Here is a 24,651-nt window from a genome sequence, read left to right on the forward strand (position 1 = left end):
TGCCCTGCAGGTAATAGTCACTTTTCCACCCCTTTATATATTAGGTATAGTTGTAAGCCTAGTTGTTAAAGTGCACATCATTAATGTTATTTAAGCAATATCACATGAGAGGGAATGCTGTTCCTAATTTGAGCACTGCTGTGATTCGGTTAAAGATAATCATAACATAACATTCTCATATAATATGTTAATTTGCTTTCTTTAAGTAAAAAAAAAGGTCAAAGACAAAGCTATTCGGTTTCTTGTGAGTATATACACTTCACTGCCGATGTGGGGGGGGGGGCACCTAAAATCTTGCCTAGGGCGCCAGATTGGTTAGGGCCAGGCCTGATTGTACCATTAGAACACTGGAGAGATAGTTGCTGGAAATGGGCCTCTATACACCCATGTAGATATTGCACCAAAAACCAGACATTTGCAGCTAGAATAGTCATTTACCACATTAGCAATGTATAGAGTGTATTTCTTTAAAGTTAAGACTAGTTTAAAGTTATCTTCATTGAAAAGTACAGTGCTTTTCCTTCAAAAATAAGGACATTTCAATGTGACCCCAAACTTTTGAACGGTAGTGTATATATATTACATTTAAAAATAAATAAATAAATAAAAATAAAAAGATAATCATCAATCATTATAAGCCACTGTGACATTATTGTTTATTTTTTTAATGTTTTTATTTTATTTTGTATAAATGGCTGTGATGATAAAGTCAATGAGGGATTTCTGATCACTGCTATGTTGGACTTCTTATTAATATTGATACTGTTGTAGATATTATTCATTTTTGTTTGACTACTTTTGGATTGTTTTGTGTCATTTTTGTGTGTCTGTTGATAGCTATTCGGAATGTTGCCGCTTTTGGACTCAGGATTGTATTATTATTGTAATATTGTGTATTATTTTGTTGGACTGATTAATAATAATAAAAACTACATTAATTAAATCAAGGGTTTTCCTCACACTTGCTGCTAGTAAACAGGCTCCAAGGGCACATTTTACTGTTGAACATCACCTGAAAAATCATTTTTGCATAATTGAAAAGCAGAAAAACAGCCATTACCAAATTGAAGGACACCCCGGCCGTGTTCTTTATCCTTCATCCACTCTCCTTCGTAGACGTCTCCACAGTTAAAGAGCATTCTTCCCCAACCACTGCGCCGGTCCTCACTCCACTCGCCTTCGTACACTGCAGAGTTATCGTAAAAGTATGCACCATGCCCCTAAAAGATAATAGCACATTCTGCAGATTACTTCATGTCTTCAACAGCTTTTTTAAAAAATTATTGTTTACTACATACGTGCTTCATCCCATTTCTCCATTCACCACAGTACTTCTTGGCGTACACCTTTGTGTTGGCTACACTATAGGTGCCGTATCCGTCACGCTTTCCACACTTCCATTCTCCGTTATAAATGCTGCCTAACTTCTTCCACACCTGCGTGCCCCACCCTTGGATGTGTCCGAAAATAGCATCAGAATATTGTTATTAATTGACATTTTGTACAAAACCCAAAACCAGTGAAGTTGGCACGTTGTGTAAATGGTAAATAAAAACAATGATTAGCAAATCCTTTTCAACTTTTATTCAATTGAATAGACTGCAAAGACAAGATATTTAATGTTCCAACTGAGAAATTGCTTTTTTTTTGCAAATAATCATTAACTTAGAATTTAATGGCAGCAACACATTGCAAAAAAGTTGTCACAGGGGCATTTTCACCACTGTGTTACATGGCCTTTCCTTTTAACAACACTCAGTAAACAATTGGGAACTGAGGAGACACATTTTTGAAGCTTTTCAGGTGGAATTCTTTCCCATTCTTGCTTGATGTACAGCTTAAGTTGTTCAACAGTCCGCTGTTGTAATACATGGCTTGGCATCGTCTTGCTGAAATAAGCAGGGGCGTCCATGATAACGTTGCTTGGATGGCAACATATGTTGCTCCAAAACCTGTATGTACCTTTCAGCATTAATGGTGCCTTCACAGATGTGTAAGTTACCCATTTTTTGGGCACTAATACACCCCCATACCTTCACAGATGCTGGCTTTTCAATTTTGCACCTATAACAATCCAAATGGTTCTTTTCCTCTTTGGTCCGGAAGACACGACGTCCACAGTTTCCAAAAACTATTTGAAATGTGGACTCATCAGACCACAGAAAATGTTTCAGTCCATCTTAGATGAGCTCGGGCCCAGCAAAACCAGCGGCGTTTCTGGGTGTTGTTGATGAATGGCTTTCGCTTTGCATAGTACAGTTTTAACTTGCACTTACAGATGTAGCGACAAACCGTAGTTACTGATAGTGGTTTTCTGAAGTGTTCCTGAGCCCATGTGGTGATATCCTTTACACACTGATGTCGCTTGTTGATGCAGTACCGCCTGAGGGATCGAAGGTCACGGGCATTCAATGTTTGCTGCTTACGTGCAGTGATTTCTCCAGATTCTCTGAACCTTTTGATGATATTACGGACCGTAGATGGTGAAATCCCTAAATTCCTTGCAATAGCTGGTTGAGAAATGTTGTTCTTAAACAGTTTGCTCATGCATTTGTTCACAAAGTGGTGACCCTCGCCCCGTCCTTGTTTGTGAATGACTGAGCATTTCATGGAAGCTGCTTTTATACCCAATCACGGCACCCACCTGTTCCCAATTAGCCTGTTCACCTGTGGGATGTTCCAAATAAGTGTTTGATGAGCATTCCTCAACTTTCTCAGTCTTTTGTGCCACTTGTGCCAGCTTTTTTGAAACATGTTGCAGGCATCAAATTCCAAATGAGCTAATATTTGCAAAAAAATAACAAAATGTACCAGTTCGAACATTAAGTATCTTGTCTTTGCAGTCTATTCAATTGAATATAAGTTGAAAAGGATTTGCAAATCATTGTATTCTGTTTTTATTTACCATTTACACAACGTGACAACTTCACTGGTTTTGTCCGTGCACATGATGTGGAGGCAACACCCACCGTGCTTCTTGTTGTCCAGCCACTCCCCAGTATATTCGTCTCCATTGACAGAGTACACAGTGACACGCGGGCCACATTTTTTGGACCTATTCTCCAGCAGTGTTGAGCGTGGAGGAGCTTTTGGAGGTGTTTTGATGAATGGCATAGTGGGGTGACCTAAAATTGGTAGAATCTATTCACACATATTCCAAAAAAAGATAACAATCCTGCAATAAAACAACACAAACACATGCATGGCAAAGCCTACATTTTGAATGTTTGTTCAATTAACATGTTGGAATTAGCTTTGTAAGACCATTTATAACACAAACTTTAGTAGTTAATTATAAATCACAACAATAATTTACCTTCCCGCAGTCTTTTCTGTTTGAAATCTCAGCGAGCGTGTAGGACTCAGCAGAACCAAGCATTCTTTGTATCCCAGCAACAGGCCAGCAGTACCAGGAAGTGAGTTTAACCCTTAAGAGATCCTTAAAGAACACACACACATTTGACCCTAGTTAGAAAAAAAGGTCAGCTCCCCGAAAAAACTGCTAAAAAAATACCATGTTTTAATAAGTTTTTCCACTTCATGCAAAATAATATTTCAAAACCACTTCAACATAATATGTGCTTATCATTATAAATTAGAGATGTCCGATAATGGCTTTTTTGCCGATATTCCAATATTGTCCAACTCTTAATTACCGATTCCGATATCAATGTAACAAGGTTTTCCAAAATAAATCAACTCAAGTTATGGAGAAAAAAATGCCAACATGGCACTGCCATATTTATTATTGAAGTCACAAAGTGCATTATTTTTTTTTTAACATGCCTCAAAACAGCAGCTTGGAATTTGGGACATGCATGAGGAGGTTGAGGTTTTTTAGGCAAATTTCAGGAATAAAGAAATTGTAAACGATGTTTAAGATGTGTCAACAGAATGAAATGGCATCATTCAACACAAATACCTTGAAAATAAATAAAAAACAGAATGGCACAAAAAGCCCCCATGAGGAACTCCTAAAATATATAGATTTATTTAGTTATAAATATGACTGTGTGATTATTTTTTTGTCAAACTATTACTATTTATTGTATGTTTTTTTAGGCAAATTTCAGGAATAAAGAAATTGTAAACGATGTTTAAGATGTGTTTTCTTAAATGAAAAGTGTCAATAGAATGGAAGTGCATTTATATATTCATTCAACACAAATGTTTTGAAAATAAATACAAAACAGAAAGGCACAAAAGGCCCCCATGAGGAACTCCTAAAATATATTTATTTATATAAATATGAATACGACTGTGTGATTTTTTTTTTTGTCAAACTATTACTATTTATTGTATGTTTTTTTAGGCAAATTTCAGAATAAAGAAATTGTAAACGATGCTTAAGATGTGTCAATAGAATAAAATTGCATATATACAGTATATATTCATTCAACACAAATGGCTTGAAAATAAATGAATAAATAAATAATGAAAAATAAAAAACAGAATGGCACAAAATGAGGAACTCCTAAAATATATAGATTTATATAGTTATGAATATGACTGTGTGATTTTTTCTTTTGTCAAACTATTACTATTTATTGTATGTTTTTTAGGCAAATTTCAGGAATAAAGAAATTGTAAACGATGTTTAAGATGTGTTTTCTTAAATGAAAAATGTCAATAGAATGGAAGTGCATTTATATATTCATTCAACACAAAAGTTTTGAAAATAAATACAAAACAGAAAGGCACAAAAGGCCCCCATGAGGAACTCCTAAAATATATTTATTTATATAGTTATGAATACGACTGTGTGATTTTTTTTGTCTGTCAAACTATTACTATTTATTGTATGTTTTTTTAGGCAAATTTCAGAATAAAGAAATTGTAAACGATGTTTAAGATGTGTCAATAGAATAAAATTGCATGTATACAGTATATATTCATTCAACACAAATGCCTTGAAAATAAATGAATAAATAAATAAATAAATAATGAAAAATAAAAAACAGAATGGCACAAAATGAGGAACTCCTAAAATATATAGATTTATATAGTTATGAATATGACTGTGTGATTATTTTTTTTGTCAAACTATTACTATTTATTGTATGTTTTTTAGGCAAATTTCAGGAATAAAGAAATTGTAAACGATGTTTAAGATGTGTCAATAGAATGAAATTGCATCATTCAACACAAATGCCTTGAAAATAAATACAAAACAGAATGGCACAAAAAGCCCCCATGAGGAACTCCTAAAATATATAGATTTATTTAGTTATAAATATGACCGTGTGACTATTTTTTTGTCAAACTATTACTATTTATTGTATGTTTTTTTAGGCAAATTTCAGGAATAAAGAAATTGTAAACGATGTTTAAGATGTGTTTTCTTAAATGAAAAATGTCAATAGAATGGAAGTGCATTTATATATTCATTCAACACAAATGTTTTGGAAATAAATACAAAACAGAAAGGCACAAAAGGCCCCCATGAGGAACTCCTAAAATATATATATAGTTATATAAATATGAATACGACTGTGTGATTTTTTTTTTGTCAAACTATTACTATTTATTGTATGTTTTTTTAGGCAAATTTCAGAATAAAGAAATTGTAAACGATGTTTAAGATGTGTCAATGGAATAAAATTGCATATATACAGTATATATTCATTCAACACAAATGCCTTGAAAATAAATGAATAAATAAATAAATAAATAAATAAATAATGAAAAATAAAAAACAGAATGGCACAAAATGAGGAACTCTTAAAATATATAGATTTATATAGTTATGAATATGACTGTGTGATTAATTTTTTTGTCAAACTATTACTATTTATTGTATGTTTTTTAGGCAAATTTCAGGAATAAAGAAATTGTAAACGATGTTTAAGATGTGTCAATAGAATGAAATTGCATCATTCAACACAAATGCCTTGAAAATAAATAAAAAACAGAATGGCACAAAAAGCCCCCATGAGGAACTCCTAAAATATATAGATTTATTTAGTTCTTAATATGACTGTGTGATTATTTTTTTGTCAAACTATTACTATTTATTGTATGTTTTTTTAGGCAAATTTCAGGAATAAAGAAATTGTAAACGATGTTTAAGATGTGTTTTCTTAAATGAAAAATGTCAATAGAATGGAAGTGCATTTATATATTCATTCAACACAAATGTTTTGGAAATAAATACAAAACAGAAAGGCACAAATGGCCCCCATGAGGAACTCCTAAAATATATGTATTTATATAGTTATGAATACGACTGTGTGATTTTTTTTTTGTCAAACTATTACTATTTATTGTATGTTTTTTTAGGCAAATTTCAGAATAAAGAAATTGTAAACGATGTTTAAGATGTGTCAATAGAATAAAATTGCATATACACAGTATATATTCATTCAATACAAATGCCTAGAAAATAAATGAATAAATAAATAAATAAATAATGAAAAATAAAAAACAGAATGGCACAAAATGAGGAACTCCTAAAATATATAGATTTATATAGTTATGAATATGACTGTGTGATTTTTTTTTTTGTCAAACTATTACTATTTATTGTATGTTTTTTAGGCTAATTTCAGGAATAAAGAAATTGTAAACGATGTTTAAGATGTGTCAACAGAATGAAATTGCATCATTCAACACAAATACCTTGAAAATAAATTAAAAACAGAATGGCACAAAAAGCCCCCATGAGGAACTCCTAAAATATATAGATTTATTTAGTTCTAAATATGACTGTGTGACTATTTTTTTGTCAAACTATTACTATTTATTGTATGTTTTTTTAGGCAAATTTCAGGAAGAAAGAAATTGTAAACGATGTTTACGCTGTGTTTTCTTAAATGAAAAATGTCAATAGAATGGAAGTGCATTTATATATTCATTCAACACAAATGTTTTGAAAATAAAAACAAAACAGAAAGGCACAAAAGGCCCCCATGAGGAACTCCTAAAATATATTTATTTATATAAATATGAATACGACTGTGTGATTTTTTTTTTGTCAAACTATTACTATTTATTGTATGTTTTTTTAGGCAAATTTCAGAATAAAGAAATTGTAAACGATGTTTAAGATGTGTCAATAGAATAAAATTGCATATACACAGTATATATTCATTCAACACAAATGCCTTGAAAATAAATGAATAAATAAATAAAAAAATAAATAATGAAAAATAAAAAACAGAATGGCACAAAATGAGGAACTCCTAAAATATATAGATTTATATAGTTATGAATATGACTGTGTGATTATTTTTTTTGTCAAACTATTACTATTTATTGTATGTTTTTTAGGCAAATTTCAGGAATAAAGAAATTGTAAACGATGTTTAAGATGTGTCAATAGAATGAAATTGCATCATTCAACACAAATACCTTGAAAATAAATTAAAAACAGAATGGCACAAAAAGCCCCCATGAGGAACTCCTAAAATATATAGATTTATTCTGTTCTAAATATGACTGTGTGATTATTTTTTTGTCAAACTATTACTACTTATTGTATGTTTTTTTAGGCAAATTTCAGGAATAAAGAAATTGTAAACGATGTTTAAGATGTGTTTTCTTAAATGAAAAATGTCAATAGAATGGAAGTGCATTTATATATTCATTCAACACAAAAGTTTTGAAAATAAATACATACAGAAAGGCACAAAAGGCCCCCATGAGGAACACCTAAAATATATTTATTTATATGGTTATGAATACGACTGTGTGATATTTTTTTTGTCAAACTATTACTATTTATTGTATATTTTTTTAGGCAAATTTCAGAATAAAGAAATTGTAAACGATGCTTAAGATGTGTCAATAGAATAAAATTGCATATATACAGTATATATTCATTCAACACAAATGCCTTGAAAATAAATGAATAAATAAATAAATAAATAAATAAATAAATAATGAAAAATAAAAAACACAATGGCACAAAATGAGGAACTCCTAAAATATATAGATTTATATAGTTATGAATATGACTGTGTGATTATTTTTTTTGTCAAACTATTACTATTTATTGTATGTTTTTTTAGGCAAATTTCAGGAATAATGAAATTGTAAATGATGTTTAAGATGTGTTTTCTTAAATGAAAAATGTCAATAGAATGGAAGTGCATTTATATATTCATTCAACACAAATGTTTTGAAAATAAATACAAAACAGAAAGGCACAAAAGGCCCCCATGATGAACTCCTAAAATATATTTATTTATATAGTTATGAATACGACTGTGTGATATTTTTTTTTGTCAAACTATTACTATTTATTGTGTGTTTTTTTAGGCAAATTTCAGAATAAAGAAATTGTAAACGATGTTTAAGATGTGTCAATAGAATAAAATTGCATATATACAGTATATATTCATTCAACACAAATGCCTTGAAAATAAATGAATAAATAAATAAATAAATAATGAAAAATAAAAAACAGAATGGCACAAAATGAGGAACTCCTAAAATATATATATTTATATAGTTATGAATATGACTGTGTGATTATTTTTTTTGTCAAACTATTACTATTTATTGTATGTTTTTTAGGCAAATTTCAGGAATAAAGAAATTGTAAACGATGTTTAAGATGTGTCAATAGAATGAAATTGCATCATTCAACACAAATGCCTTGAAAATAAATACAAAACAGAATGGCACAAAAAGCCCCCATGAGGAACTCCTAAAATATATAGATTTATTTAGTTATAAATATGACTGTGTGACTATTTTTTTGTCAAACTATTACTATTTATTGTATGTTTTTTTAGGCAAATTTCAGGAATAAAGAAATTGTAAACGATGTTTAAGATGTGTTTTCTTAAATGAAAAATGTCAATAGAATGGAAGTGCATTTATATATTCATTCAACACAAATGTTTTGAAAATAAATACAAAACAGAAAGGCACAAAAGGCCCCCATGAGGAACTCCTAAAATATATTTATTTATATAGTTATGAATATGACTGTGTGATATTTTTTTTGTCAAACTATTGCTATTTATTGTATGTTTTTTTTAGGCAAATTTCAGAATAAAGAAATTGTAAACGATGCTTAAGATGTGTCAATAGAATAAAATTGCATATATACAGTATATATTCATTCAACACAAATGCCTTGAAAATAAATGAATAAATAAATAAATAAATAATGAAAAATAAAAAACAGAATGGCACAAAATGAGGAACTCCTAAAATATATAGATTTATATAGTTATGAATATGACTGGGTGATTATTTTTTTTGTCAAACTATTACTATTTATTGCATGTTTTTTTAGGCAAATTTCAGGAATAAAGAAATTGTAAACGATGTTTAAGATGTGTCAATAGAATGAAATTGCATCATTCAACACAAATACCTTAAAAAATGAATTAAAAACAGAATGGCACAAAAAGCCCCCATGAGGAACTCATAAAATATATAGATTTATTTAGTTCTAAATATGACTGTGTGATTATTTTTTTGTCAAACTATTACTATTTATTGTATGTTTTTTTAGGCAAATTTCAGGAATAAAGAAATTGTAAACGATGTTTAAGATGTGTTTTCTTAAATGAAAAATGTCAATAGAATGGAAGTGCATTTATATATTCATTCAACACAAATGTTTTGAAAATAAATACAAAACAGAAAGGCACAAAAGGCCCCCATGAGGAACTCCTAAAATATATTTATTTATATGGTTATGAATACGACTGTGTGATATTTTTTTTGTCAAACTATTACTATTTATTGTATGTTTTTTTAGGCAAATTTCAGAATAAAGAAATTGTAAACGATGCTTAAGATGTGTCAATAGAATAAAATTGCATATATACAGTATATATTCATTCAACACAAATGCCTTGAAAATAAATGAATAAATAAATAAATAAATAATGAAAAATAAAAAACAAAATGGCACAAAATGAGGAACTCCTAAAATATATAGATTTATATAGTTATGATAATGATTGTGTGATTTTTTCTTTTGTCAAACTATTACTATTTATTGTATTTTCTTTAGGCAAATTTCAGGAATAAAGAAATTGTAAACGATGTTTAAGATGTGTCAATAGAATGAAATTGCATCATTCAACACAAATGCCTTGAAAAGAAATTAAAAACAGAATGGCACAAAAAGCCCCCATGAGGAACTCCTAAAATATATAGATTTATTTAGTTCTAAATATGACGTGTGATTATTTTTTTTGTCAAACTATTACTATTTATTGAATATGGAATAAAGAAATTGTAAACGATGTTTAAGATGTGTCAATAGAATGAAATTGCATCATTCAATACAAATGCCTTGAAAATAAATAAAAAACAGAATGGCACAAAAAGCCCCCATGAGGAACTCCTAATATATATATATATTTATTTAGTTATAAATATGACTGTGTGATTATTTTTTTGTCAAACTAGTACTATTTATTGTATGTTTTTTAGGCAAATTTCAGGAATAAAGAAATTGTAAACAATGTTTAAGATGTGTCAATATAATAAAATTACATATATACAGTATATATTCATTCAACACAAATGCCTTGAAAATAAATGAATAAATAAATAAATAAATAAATAAATAAATAAATAAATAAATAATGAAAAATAAAAAACAGAATGGCACAAAATGAGGAACTCCTAAAATATATAGATATATATAGTTATGAATATGACTGTGTGATTTTTTTTTTGTCAAACTATTACTATTTATTGTATGTTTTTTAGGCAAATTTCAGGGATAAAGAAATTGTAAACGATGTTTAAGATGTGTCAATAGAATGAAATTGCATCATTCAACACAAATGCCTTGAAAATAAATAAAAAACAGAATGACACAAAAAGCCCCCATGAGGAACTCCTAAAATATATAGATTTATTTAGTTATAAATATGACTGTGTGACTATTTTTTTGTCAAACTATTACTATTTATTGTATGTTTTTTTAGGCAAATTTCAGGAATAAAGAAAAGATGTGTTTTCTTGAATGAAAATCGTCAATAGAATGAAAGTGCATCTATATATTCATTCAACATAAATGCCTTGAAAATAAATACAAAACATAATGGCACAAAAGACCCCCATGAGGAACTCTTAAAATATATAGATTTATATAGTTATGGCCTGGGAAAGCCTCGGGATCCCCCGGAAAGAGCTGGACGATGTGGCTGGAGAGAGGAAAGTCTGGGCTTCCCTGCTTAGGCTGCTGCCCCCGCGACCCGACCTCGGATAAGCGGAAGAAGATGGATGATATTTTTTTTTGTCAAACCATTACTATTTTTTTTCCAGCCCATAAATGTTTTCCATGCATTTCCAGGTAATTTAGAAGTAATTCCTGCGACACTTGTAGTTTTAAGAGCGTGCAGACGCTGTGCGCATGCGCATTGCAACCCAATTAAAGTGCGGCTGAGTGGACGGTCATCCTGTGCGAGCTTTTTTATTTTTTTTGCAGGCTCCTCCGTCCTTCCTCGCTAAAACTGCACTACGATGTCCATAGCCAAGTTCCAGGCGGAGTGGGAAGCCCTCGACGAGGAATATCAACAACTGCAAGTAAGACACATAATGTGGTAAAAGATGACTTCGGCGGGGGGTTAAAGTCGCTACGTCGTCGCGGCGGATGTCACTTCACTGACAGTGGAAGAACCGGAGCTCCCTGCTTACGTTCATTCTTATCATGACAATCAAACCCGAGCGTAATAGTGAGCAACTTTTAGGGAAGTTTTAAATAGAATTGTATTGGAAATGGACCTAATATTTCACCGGATGTTTATCCACTTCACGGTGTGTTCGGGGGGCTGACGTTAGCAGCAGGTTCCCCGCACAGCTAGTGTGTTTCGCGGCTGCACCGGCTAACCACAACGTGCGACATATCTCGCAATAAACGATAGTATTTCATCTTGTACGGACATTACATTTTTCTACACATTTTGTCGTTGCCGTTTCTCCCCAGGAGGAAATTATTCCAGGGTCCTTGAATGCATCATAGCTAGCTCAGGTTAGCAAGCGAGTTGGCCAAACAGTCTTTCCATGCTACCCACACAAAACAACGCTGGCCGGGTTTAAAAGGTGGCCGTGTGGCATTGGGGGCACAGTTGTTCCCGCTCCTCGTGTTCGACGCGACAACAAGGTCAACATTTTTAAATCTAGAGCTGACCCGTTGGGAATTTTTTCATGGCTGAACTGTCCCAGGGATAGCTCATTTATGGGGAGTCATATTATTAGGTACACCTGCTGGAGCTGCATCTAATATTAAATGTGTCTTCTCAAAAGATGACTTTTCGTGGACACTGACACATTTTCACAGTAAGTAGAATTAATTTGTGTCTTTTTTTGTGTCTTCCCGCTACAAATGTACATAATGTACACTTCAGAAAACACGTGACTCTCCAAGCACCACCATAATGACCAACAAGTAGCATCGTAGGTTTAAGTATTCATTAAAAAACGAGGTAGATGTTTTATTTAACCATAATGTTTTAATATTTGTGGCCATTGTAACATTACACAGTTTTGAACAGTAAGACTGTTTGAATATTTAAAGGCCTACTGAAGCCCACTACTACCGACCACGCAGTCTGATAGTTTATATATCAATGATGAAATCTTAACATTGCAAAACATGCCAATACGGCCGGGTTAACTTATAAAGTGCAATTTTAAATTTCCCGCTAAACTTCCGGTTGAAAACGTCTTTGTATGATGACGTATGCGAGTGACGTCACTAGTTAAACGGAAGTATTGGTACACCTTTGAATCCAATACAAAAAAGCTCTGTTTTTATCTCAAAATTCCACAGTATTCTGGACATCTGTGTTGGTGAATCTTTTGCAATTTGTTTAATGAACAATGAAGACTGCAAAAGAAGAAAGTTGTAGGTGGGGTCGGTGTATTAGCGGCTGGCTGTAGCAACACAACCAGGAGGACTTTGACTTGGATAGCAGACGCGCTAGCCGACGCTAGCCGCCGACCGCACGGATGATCGGGTAAAGTCCTTTGTCCTTCCGTCGATCGCTGGAACGCAGGTGAGCACGGGTGTTGATGAGCAGATGAGGGCTGGCTGGCGTAGGTGGAGCAAAAATGTTTTTATCATAGCTCTGTGAGGTCCCGTTGTTAAGTTAGCTTCAATGGCGTCGTTAGCAACAGCGTTGTTAATCTTCGCCAAGCTGGAAAGCATTAACCGTGTAGTTACATGTCCAGGGTTTAATAGTATTGTTGATTTTCTGCCTATCCTTCCAGTCAGGGGTTTATTTCTTTTGTTTCTATCTGCATTTGAGCCCGATGCTATCACGTTAGCTCCGTAGCTAAAGCGTTTCGCCGATGTATTGTCGTGGAGATAAAAGTCACTGTGAATGTCCATTTCGCGTTATCGACTCTCATTTTCAAGAGGATATAGTATCCGAGGTGGTTTAAAATACAAATCCGTGATCCACAATAGAAAAAGGAGAAAGTGTGGAATCCAATGAGCCCTTGTACCTAAGTTACGGTCAGAGCGAAAAAAGATACGTCCTGCACTGCACTCAAGTCCTTCACTCTCACTTTCCTCATCCACAAATCTTTCATCCTCGCTCAAATTAATGGGGTAATCGTCGCTTTCTCGGTCCGAATCTCTCTCGCTGCTGGTGTAAACAATAGGGAAATGTGAGCAGCACTCCAGCTTGTGACGTCACGCTACTTCCGGTTGGGGCAAGGCTTTTTTTTAATCAGCGACCAAAAGTTGCGAACTTTATCGTCGTTGTTCTCTACTAAATCCTTTCAGCAAAAATATGGCAATATCGCGAAATGATCAAGTATGACTCATAGAATGGATCTGCTATCCCCGTTTAAATTTAAAAAAATCATTTCAGTAGGCCTTTAAGTGATTCTTTGGTGACCCACTAGATCAGAGCTGGGCAAATATTTTGACTCGGGGGGGCCATTGTGTATGTGTGTATAAATTAAACCTTCCCGGTGGCCTAGTGGTTAGAGCAGGCTTAGGCAATTATTTTGACTCGGGGTGGCACATTTAGAGAAAAAAATGTGTCTGGGGCCGGTATATCTATTTTTAGGAACACTAATACAAAACCTCACAATAATGTCCGATTGAATGCTAAAAACGTTATGACAGACCGCCTTAAAAAACGTAACGGAATGTTAAATTTTTCTACAAACGATAAAACACTGAATATTGACAAAATATGAATGTCACACCCCCTTTCGATCGACATATTTTATAATCATGTAAAATGCAACAAACAGTGAAATATGAACGTGAAGGGTACAAAATAAACCCACCTACCATCTGATATATCTGATATATCACTAAGCTTTAGAACTTTGTTGTGAAAATCTCCTTCCGCGTCTGTGGAAACGCTTCCCACCCACACTGCTTGGTGCCTCGTCTGAGCTGCTGTGACATAGATGACCATAGTAACTAATTAGGTTACCATAGTAACTAATTAGATTACCATAGTAACTGGTATATCATCCATAAGCGCAGATTCCAACCATTGAAATATAGTAGAAGACTTACAGTCATTAGAAAAGATGAGTGCACATCATAACGGCAGCTACACTTTACATCTTAAACATCTAAAAAAAATATTTGGGAATGTCCGGCGGGCCAGATTGAAAAGCTTAACAAGCCGCATGTGGCCCCCGGGCCTTCATTTGCCCAGGTCTGGGTTAGAGTGTCCGCCCTGAGATCGGTAGGTTGTGAGTTCAAACCCCGGCCGAGTCATACCAAAGACTATAAAAATGGGACCCGTTACCTCCCTGCTTGGCACTCAGCATCAAGGGTTGGAATTGGGGGTTGAATCACCAAAAATGATTCCCGGGCGTAGCCACCGTTGCTGCCCACTGCTCCCCTCACATCCCAGGGTGGTGAACAAGGGGATGGGTCAAATGCAAAGGACAAATTTCACCGCACTTAGTGTGTGACAATCATTGGTACTTTAACTTTTTTTTAAATTATATATACACATTTAGCCGTAAAAATCCACTGTACAGTATGTGTGTTTGGGTCTTTTTTTCCCTCAGGAACACTAATACCAAAAGTCACAATGTCCGATAGAATTCCAAAAACATTATGACAGACCACCTCAAAATGACGGAATGGAATTTTACAGGTTTTTTTTTTTACTGAATGGGACACCCAAAATGGGCATTAAAATAAAGAAAGTGGGATTTACAATATTAACTATGACCAATAAAACACTGAATATTAACAACATATGAACATCGCAAAGGGTAATAAACACCTACAATATGATGTTATCCCTTTTATGCAGAAATTGATCACATGAGAGAAAAAATATGGCAGGTGGGGGGCCAATGTGTATGTGTGTATAAATTATATATACACATTAAGCTGTAAAAATCTACTGTACAGTATGTGTGTTTTGGTCTTTCTTTTTTTAGGAACACTAATACCAAAAGTCACAATGTCCGATGGAGTTCTAAAAACGTTATGACAGACCACCTTAAAAAAAAACGGAATGGAATTTTACAGTTTTTTACTGAATGGAACACCCAAAATGGGCATTAAAATAAAGAAAGTGGGATTTACAATATTAACTATGCCCAATAAAACACTGAATATTAACAACATATGAACATCGCTCCTCTTTTACTTCTCAGACCAGCTCCTAGATCTTTTACAATCAAGCAAAACACAACAAAAATATAACAGACAGCAAAATATGAATGCAAAGTGTAATAAACACCTACAATATGATATATTATCACTTTTGTGCAGAAATTTGTTGTAAAAAATTAGCTTTCGCATCTGTTCCAGACACATGCGTTTGGGGCTGGCTGCTCCGAAAACAAACCCCGCCCACTCTGCTTTGTTCCTGGTCTGAGCTGCTGTGACGTAGATTACCGTAATAACTCCTACAGCACCCAAAAGCGCAGATTTCCTCCATTGTAATACTTTCTATAGTTCAAGACTTTCTGTCCTTTGAAAACGGCACTGCACATCATAATGGCGGCTACAGTTTTGATGTTAAAGGTCTAAAAAAAGTATGTAGAACATCCGGCGGGTTGGATGGAAAATCTTAATGGGCCGCATTTTGCCCAGGTCTGCATTAAATAGAGCCTGCATACCACAAGTACCATAGTCCAGTGTTTCCCATAAACTGCCAAGATACCTGTGGCGGTGGGGGCGTGGCTATGGGTGTGGTCACCATGACATCATTGAGTAATTTGCATAATTTACTACAATATGATTTTCTCTAAAAAGGCTCAAAAGATGTATACTTACTAATTAATAACAGTTTTGTTTTAAACATCCATCCATCCATCCATTTTACAATATAATTACAACACTTTATGTACATATTAGGGCTGCAACAACTAATCGATTAAGTCGATTAAAATCGATTATAAAAATAGTTGCCGATTAGTTTAGTCATCGATTCGTTGGATCTATGCTATGCGCATGCGCAGAGGCTTTTTTTTTTTTTTTAAATAAACCTTTATTTATAAACTGCAACATGTACAAACAGCTGAGAAACAATAATAAAAATAAGTATGGTGCCAGTATGCTGTTTTTTTCCAATAAAATACTGGAAAGGATAGAAATGTAGTTTGTCTATTTTATCCGATCATTAATCGATTAATCGAAGTAATAATCGACAGATTAATCGATTATCAAATTAATCGTTAGTTGCAGCCCTAGTACATATTTATATAGAGATTTGAACAATAAGTTATTCACTGAAGTATATTTATTAATTGTGGTTCTTACAAAACATATATCTTATAAAATATGAAAGCTAAAATGTCTCTTAAAGCTCTGCCCCTTTAATTAGTGCATACTAAATAATTTTACTTTAGCCTACTACTACAACCATATTATTTACCAGCAACATAAAGTGAAACAGAGGCAGAGGTGTCCTGCCACATTCAGTAACAAATAAACAGAAAACAGTAGTGGTCAAATACAAATAAGACAACAAGAGAAGTATCCTACATTTCTCTTTTGTAAAGTAAATCTGAACAGCCGATATGGGCATCTACATCAACTATATAATTTGATTGAGAAGCTAGAAAGGACAAAAAAAAAAGAAATTTATTTTTTATTTTTTATTTGTGGCGGACGTAATTCTTTCGTGGCGGGCCGCCACAAATAAATGAAAGTGTGGGAAACACTGTAGTCGTAAGATCACTGGTCTATTGTGTTTTTACATTTCCAGGAAACCCACAAACTCTACAGGCAGAAACTTGAAGAGTTGACCAATCTTCAGACGACGTGCAGCAATGCCATCAGCAAACAGAGAAAATGTCTCAAAGACCTTCAGCGCAGTTTGAGCAGGTACATTTAGTATTTTTAAGTATACCGAGCGTTAAGTATGTGAGCGTGTGACCTTTTGCGAAACATGTATGGAAGCAGACCAATTTGTTTTTGTGCCAAAGGTGCGCGCAAGCCCGCGACGAAAACCAGATGCAAGTCAAAACGGACATCCAAACGCAAATCAAGGAGAAGGAGAATGTGTTCTTCGACATGGAGGCCTATTTACCAAAGAAAAATGGGTCAGTATTGTACTTTTTGAAACCGATACCGTTAATTTTGAAATTGATACCGATAATTTCCGATATTAAATTTTAAAGCATTTATCGGCCGATAATATCGGCAGTCCGATATTATCGGACATCTCTAATTGTCATGATAGTTGTCCTCATATGTACATACAGTGAAGAAAATTACATTTTTCAAAATCTGCACATTTAGTGCAACAACAGTACGAAGTCAATACAACAGTGATATCAACAAATGATAATACATGTTTAAATATAGTACATTTAATAAAAAATAAAAAAATTTAAATAATGAAGTAAAATGTCACTAAAATTGAGTGACAAGGTCTTTTTGAAGACAACTTTGAAGGTTGTGACTGTCACATCAGGAGTAACGAGAAGTTGCACTTACAAACAGGAAGTTGTATTCTGTCTTCCAGGCTGTATCTGAACCTGGTGCTGGGCAACGTCAACGTGACTCTTCTTAGCAACCAGGCCAAGTATGAGCGTCCGTCATCGTTGTCTTCCTGTCCCGGCCATCCTCACCTCGTCCTGCGTGTCATCCACACAGGTTCGCTTACAAGGACGAGTATGAGAAGTTCAAGCTGTACATGACCATCATCCTCATGTTTGGCGCCATCACCTGCCTCTTCTTCCTCAACTATCGGTGAGGCCACGTCGCCGCCACATTGACTATATCCAACATACCTTATTCACGTTGTCTTATCGTTTAGCGTGACGGATGAAATCTTCAACTTCTTGCTGGTGTGGTATTATTGTACATTAACTATAAGGGAAAGCATCCTCATGACCAACGGCTCCAGGTGAGAAGAATGTCGCATATCAGATCCACGTGTAATAATCCACATGTAATCCAGATTTGTTTGTTTCAGGATTAAAGGGTGGTGGGTCTCTCATCATTACGTGTCCACCTTCCTGTCCGGTGTGATGCTCACCTGGTGAGTGTTTGCAGTACAGTGGAAGCACCAAAAACTAGAGATGTCCGATAATATCGGGCTGCCGATATTGTCGGCCGATAAATGCTTTAAAATGTAATATCTGAAATGATCGGTATCTGTTTCAAAAAGTAAAATGTATGACTTTTTAAAACGCCGCTGTGTACACGGACGTAGGGAGAAGTACAGAGCGCCAATAAACCTTAAAGGCACTGCCTTTGCGTGCCGGCCCAGTCACATAATATCTACGGCTTTTCACACACACAATTGAATGCAAGGCATAATTGGTCAACAGCCATACAGGTCACACTGAGGGTGGCCGTATAAACAACTTTAACACTGTTACAAATATGCGCCACACTGTGAACCCACACCAAACAAGAAAGACAAACACATTTCGGGAGAACATCCGCACCGTAACACAACATAAACACAACAGAACAAATACCCAGAACCCCTCGCAGCACTAACTCTTCCGGGACGCTACAATATACACCCCCGCCACCTCCTACCCCCTACCCCCCCTCCACCTCCTCATGCTATCTCAGGGAGAGCATGTCCCAAATTCCAAGCTGCTGTTTTGAGGCATGTTTTTAAAAAAAATAATGCACTTTGTGACTTCAATAATAAATATGGCAGTTGCCATGTTGGCATTTTTTTCCATAACTTGAGTTGATTTATTTTGGAAAACCTTGTTACATTGTTTAATGCATCACAACAAAATTAGGCATAATAATGTGTTAATTCCACGACAGTATATATCGGCATCGGTAATTAAGAGTTGGACAATATCGGATATCAGCAAAAAAGCCATTATCGGACACCTCTACCAGAAACGAATAAAAAACGACTGTCAGTATGGCAGTAAATCACACACTGTTCACTTTCTTTAAATTTGCACAGAATACAACAATTTCCACAGAACTATATCAATGTGCATTTTAAGTGGGGTTACTATTTGTTTATTTTACTCCTGTTTGTTTTACATTGGGTCGAGGGGGAGGAGTCCCAGCCCAGCTTTACCGTGTTACTCTTGCTTGGAATATTTGGTATAAACTATTTGCTTGCCTAACAGAATTGCTATTGCGACATCCAGTGGACACATTTAGAACAGCAGTTTCTTTAATTTGAAAAATGCAGCTCAATTTTACCCTCGGCAAACTCATCTCGTGGGCCGGATTGAACCTTGGCTCCATGTTTGACATCCCTGGTCTAGTGCTTACACATTCTTGCTATGGCTTATTGCGACACTGGGAGTTCAGAATCTCCCTGATCCTTATTTTTAAAATAAATTCTAAAATATGAAATATCAAATTATTTTGTTTCCCTGTAAAATGTAATCTGCCCAACCCCAGTTAAGAATAGTTACTTCAAACATTGTCTATACATGAGGTAATAACGGTTTTCCTGGTAGCAAAATTTGGGTGCTGCAACATTTTCTACCATCGAGGTTCGACTGGAGTATTCCTCGAACCGATCGTAAATTTTAAAATGTATTTTATGCCTCCTGCATAATTTTTTATACATTTATTAATTTAATCTTTTCCGACAGGCCAGAGGGACCCATGTATCAAATGTTCAGAAGTCAGTTCCTTGCCTTTTCCATCTATCAAAGTAAGTCAAAAGTTGATTCTTTTTTTTTTTTTTTTTTAGATCTTCTAAAGGAACAATACTTAAGGAAGTAAACTTTGATGTACTTTAGAGTATTCAGTGTACAGCTTGTATAACACATCCATTATTGACTGAATGGCGCACAAGGAAGTATACAGTACAAGTGCCAATATTTAGCGTAAGCACCATTGCAGTGTACACATTGTGTCTCCATGAACTGCGGCTTGGCAGCACTCCTACAGCCCCTGACCATGATGCTAAAACCCTCATGCTTGACCGTGGGTAAAAAAAAAAAATATATATATATATATATATCTTTGTACTCGTGTTGAAATACATGTCTACCCCAGCAACCGCAGCTCGGCAGCACTCATGCAATCCTTGATTACGATGCTCCCGCCACCGTGCTTGACTGTAAACAAGACACAATTATTTATTTTTATTTATTTGCGCGTGCGTGTGTGTGCGTGTGTGTGTCTATGTATGTATGTATGTATGCATGTATGTATATCTATCTCTATATCTATGTGTATGTATGTATCTATATATATGTATGTATATCTACATCTGTCTGTGTGTCTATGTATGTATGTATGTATGCATGTATGTATATCTATCTCTATATCTATGTGTATGTATGTATCTATATATATGTATGTATATCTACATCTGTCTGTGTGTCTATGTATGTATGTATGTATGCATGTATGTATATCTATCTCTATATCTATGTGTATGTATGTATCTATATATATGTATGTATATCTACATCTGTCTGTGTGTGTATATATATATATGTATGTATGTATGTATGTATGTATGTGTATGTATATATATGTATATGTGTTTCCCACACATTCATTTATTTGTGGCGGCCCGCCACGAAAGAATTACGTCCGCCACAAATAAAAAATTTAAAAAAAAATTATTTTTTTTTTGTCCTGTCCAGCTTCTCAGGCAAATCATATAGTTGATGTAGATGCCCATATAAGCTGTTCAGATTTACTTTACAAAAGAGAAGTGTAGGATACTTCTCTTGTTGCCTTATTTGTATTTGACCACTACTGTTTTCTGTTTATTTGTTACTGACTGTGGCAGGACACCTCTGCCTCTTTCACTTTATGTTGCTGGTAAATAATATGGTTGTAGTAGTAGGCTAAAGTTAAATTATTTAGTATGCACTAATTAAAGGGGCAGAGCTTTAAGAGACATTTTAGCTTTTATATTTTATAAGATATATTTTTTGTAAGAACCACAATTAATAAATATATTTCAGTGAATAACTTATTGTTCAAATCTGTATATAAATATGTACATAAAGTGTTGTAATTATATTGTAAAATGGATGGATGGACGTTTAAAACAAAACTGTTATTATTAATTAGTAAGTATACATTTTTTGAGCCTTTTTAGAGAAAATCATATTATTGTAGTAAATTATGCAAATTACTCGATGTCATGGTGACCACGCCCATAGCCACGCCCCCACCGCCACAGGTATCTTGGCAGTTTATGGGAAACACTGTATATGTGTGTGTGTGTATATATATGTACTGTATATAAATGTGTGTATATATATATATATATGTATGTGTATATATATATATGTATGTGTGTATATATATGTATCTATATATATATATATATATATATATATATATATATATATATATATATATATATATATATATATATATATATATATATATATATATATATATATATATATATATATATATATATATATATATATATATATATATATATATATATATATATATATATATATATATATATATATATATATATATATATATATATATATATATATATATATATATATATATATATATATATATATATATATATATATATATATATATATATATATATATATATATATATATATATATATATATATATATATATATATATATATATATATATATATATATATATATATATATATATATATATATATATATATATATATATATATATATATATATATATATATATATATGTGTGTGTGTGTGTGTTACCACAGGTGGACTTCAATTACGCTGTAGGACCATCTTAAGAATGATCAGTTGAAACAGGAAGCACTTGAGCTCAATTTTGAGCTTTATGGCAAAGGCTGTGAATACTTGCGTTTCGTTTCTTAATTTTTTTTTCATCATAATAAAATTGCAAAAACCTCTTTAAAAAAAAAAGATAATAATAATACTTTTTCTAATTGTCATTGTTGGGTATTGTGTGTAGACTTTTGAGGGCAAAAAGGGATTTATTCCATTTTGCGATAAGGCTGTAATATAAAAAAAAAGTGGGAAAAGCAAAGCGCTGTAAATACTTTCTAGTCAACACACAGTTATCTTGGTATTCACTTGCGTTGGAGTCCACGTTTACCCTCAAACTGCGGCTTCCCCGAGGTTGGCATCACTCACGCAGCCTCTGACGACCATGACTCTACCACCACCATACTTGACTGTAGACAAGACATACAATTTTCTTGCTACTCACTTTTGTTGAGTCTGTTTTCCCTCCAATAAACCACGGTCAGCCCTTGATCATAAACACCATACCTGACTGTGGAGAAGACATACTGTAAAATTATTTTACGACTGGAGTCCATGTTTTTCCTCAACAAACCAGTTTCCCCATGGTTTGCCGCACTCGGGCAGCCCCTGACCATGATGCAACCACCACCATACTTGGCTGAAGACAGAAGACAATTATCTTGCTATTCGCTTGTGTTGACAATAATTTAGACAACAGCTATGTGTTATGATAAGCCATTTTTCGTGGATGGTGAATCTGTACTGCTATACAAGCTGTACATTGACTAGGGATGATACTCGAAACCGGTTTTCCCGGTTGTTCGATAAGAAAAGAACCGAGTCCTCGGACTCGAATCCCTTTTTGAGAACCGGTACCCGTTATCGAGACCACTATAGTAAAGAAAAGAGTTGGTTCTTTATTCGAGTCCCGACCAGAAATGCTCCGCGTGACATCACAAGAAATGGCGTCACGTAGCTCAGCCATTAGGCGCAGATAGCGAAAGCAGGAAAAAAATGGACGGGAAAAAGCGCTCAAACGTGTAATAAAGTTCAAAACAAAAAGTATAATCCAATGTATAACTTTACTGAGAGATTTGAGCAGGGTACAAACACATGAAGAACACTTTTACGACCCACTGGAAACATAGCAACCAGGCTAGCAACGCACCTCTTTTACGGCAGCTGTCGCAACGTTCTTAAAGCAACCGCAGCACATACATATATATACAATATATATCTCCCTTTTTTAACTTTTGTTTTTCTTTCCTTGTAAACAAAACCAAATCACACTGTATATGTGTTGTCTGTCTAATTATAAATAATGCAGACGAGGCGTGTTGGCTGAGTTCTTGACGTTTACTCTCACGGGTGACGACATGCAACAACACTTTTTGGGGCTACCGCGCAAGGCGCGCATGCTCGTCACTCCCGTTGCATGCTGGGTAGTGTAGTTGTTGTATTCCCTAGCTCATAACATCTTTCCGCCTATAAAGAAATAATGTTAACTCAATAAAGTGTATTTCTTTTTTAGCTTTAACTTTTCATTTTTTAGCATTGTAACCACATTTGCAAACAACTTTTCTCTTCATAGAATTTTCTTTCAATAAAGAAATAAAGTGCAAAAATGTCAAAGCATCATAACAAACAGTTATGTCAAATAGCAGCAGAACTGCACTTTTTGGAGAGCTGTATTATTTTCAGTTTTGTGCCCAAGGGACTGATTTTATTTAACACTATATTATTATTTATAAGCCTATAGTGATTACAGAGACAGGTTGTTTTTGTGTTAACTTATATATTTGTTTTTCTGAAAAATCCCACTTAATATACTTTGGGTAACAGTCAATATTTATTTATTTTATTTTATTTTATTAGGGGGGTAACAGTCAATATTTATTTATTTTTTAGATTAAATTGTTTTCTTGTATAATAAAAGTGAGCTTTTGTTAAACCAAATATTGTGTTTTTTTCCATATACAACAACCTATCTGGACTCGATAAGGAATCGGTTCGATAAGAGGATTCGATAATAGACTCGAACTCGATAATTTCTTATCAAACATCATCCCTAACACTGACTATTCTAAAGTACAGTATATTCACGTTTCACTTCTTTCGTATTTGGTCTTGAGAAGATGCACTGTAATAAACATGCATGCTGAAATGTGAGGGTTGTGAAATAGTCTACTTCAATCAGCTGTGGTTATTGTGACACAGCAGTGTGACAACACACCGAGGGGAGGTCAGAGCAGCTCGTGTCCTTCGTCACCCGAGGCACCACGTGATTACATAATGGCCAATTTGCCGTTTGAAATCCAGCGTGTCCATTTACAATTTTCTACGTTCTGTTTGGTGCAACTTATTACACTCGTTTCTGGCTCTTTTTTTTATATTGGATTGTTCTAATGTCTGTAGGTTTTGTCCAGTTCCTCCAGTACTACTATCAAAGTGGCTGCCTATACAGGCTTCGGGCTCTGGGAGAGAGAAATCAGTTGGACCTCACAGTGGGTGAGTGGTCATAGTAAAAGGGTTTGGGAAACAAACGGGTAAAAGGTTCCAGACACTACAACACCACT

At 33.9% G+C, this 24,651-nt stretch overlaps 2 protein-coding genes across 3 annotated transcripts in view; one reads left to right on the forward strand and one right to left on the reverse strand.

The window, feature by feature from the left end:
• Positions 1 to 995: 995 nt before the first annotated feature.
• LOC133638969 (MORN repeat-containing protein 3-like) lies at positions 996 to 3,439 on the reverse strand. Its single transcript, XM_062032022.1, has 4 exons — positions 3,317 to 3,439; positions 2,970 to 3,125; positions 1,299 to 1,450; positions 996 to 1,220 (listed from the first exon to the last, which is right to left on the reverse strand). The coding sequence occupies exons 2-4, from the start codon at positions 3,112 to 3,114 to the stop codon at positions 996 to 998; spliced, it is 522 nt and encodes a 173-aa protein (XP_061888006.1). The 5' UTR covers positions 3,115 to 3,125; positions 3,317 to 3,439.
• Positions 3,440 to 11,351: 7,912 nt separating this feature from the next.
• Positions 11,352 to 24,651, forward strand: part of LOC133639031 (transmembrane protein 120B-like) — a 44,405-nt gene continuing 31,105 nt past the window's right edge. For both annotated transcript variants that reach the window (XR_009823720.1, XM_062032094.1), the window contains exons 1-9: positions 11,352 to 11,505; positions 17,130 to 17,248; positions 17,350 to 17,466; positions 17,892 to 17,951; positions 18,023 to 18,118; positions 18,186 to 18,275; positions 18,345 to 18,410; positions 19,960 to 20,021; positions 24,491 to 24,583. Coding sequence is in view for 1 of the 2 variants with exons in the window: in XM_062032094.1 (XP_061888078.1) it covers positions 11,443 to 11,505; positions 17,130 to 17,248; positions 17,350 to 17,466; positions 17,892 to 17,951; positions 18,023 to 18,118; positions 18,186 to 18,275; positions 18,345 to 18,410; positions 19,960 to 20,021; positions 24,491 to 24,583 (766 nt within the window). In the remaining variant the exon portion in view is untranslated. The remainder of the gene's footprint in view (positions 11,506 to 17,129; positions 17,249 to 17,349; positions 17,467 to 17,891; positions 17,952 to 18,022; positions 18,119 to 18,185; positions 18,276 to 18,344; positions 18,411 to 19,959; positions 20,022 to 24,490; positions 24,584 to 24,651) is intronic.

This window comes from Entelurus aequoreus, linkage group LG21, assembly GCF_033978785.1.
Source record: "Entelurus aequoreus isolate RoL-2023_Sb linkage group LG21, RoL_Eaeq_v1.1, whole genome shotgun sequence".
NCBI lineage: Eukaryota > Metazoa > Chordata > Actinopteri > Syngnathiformes > Syngnathidae > Entelurus > Entelurus aequoreus.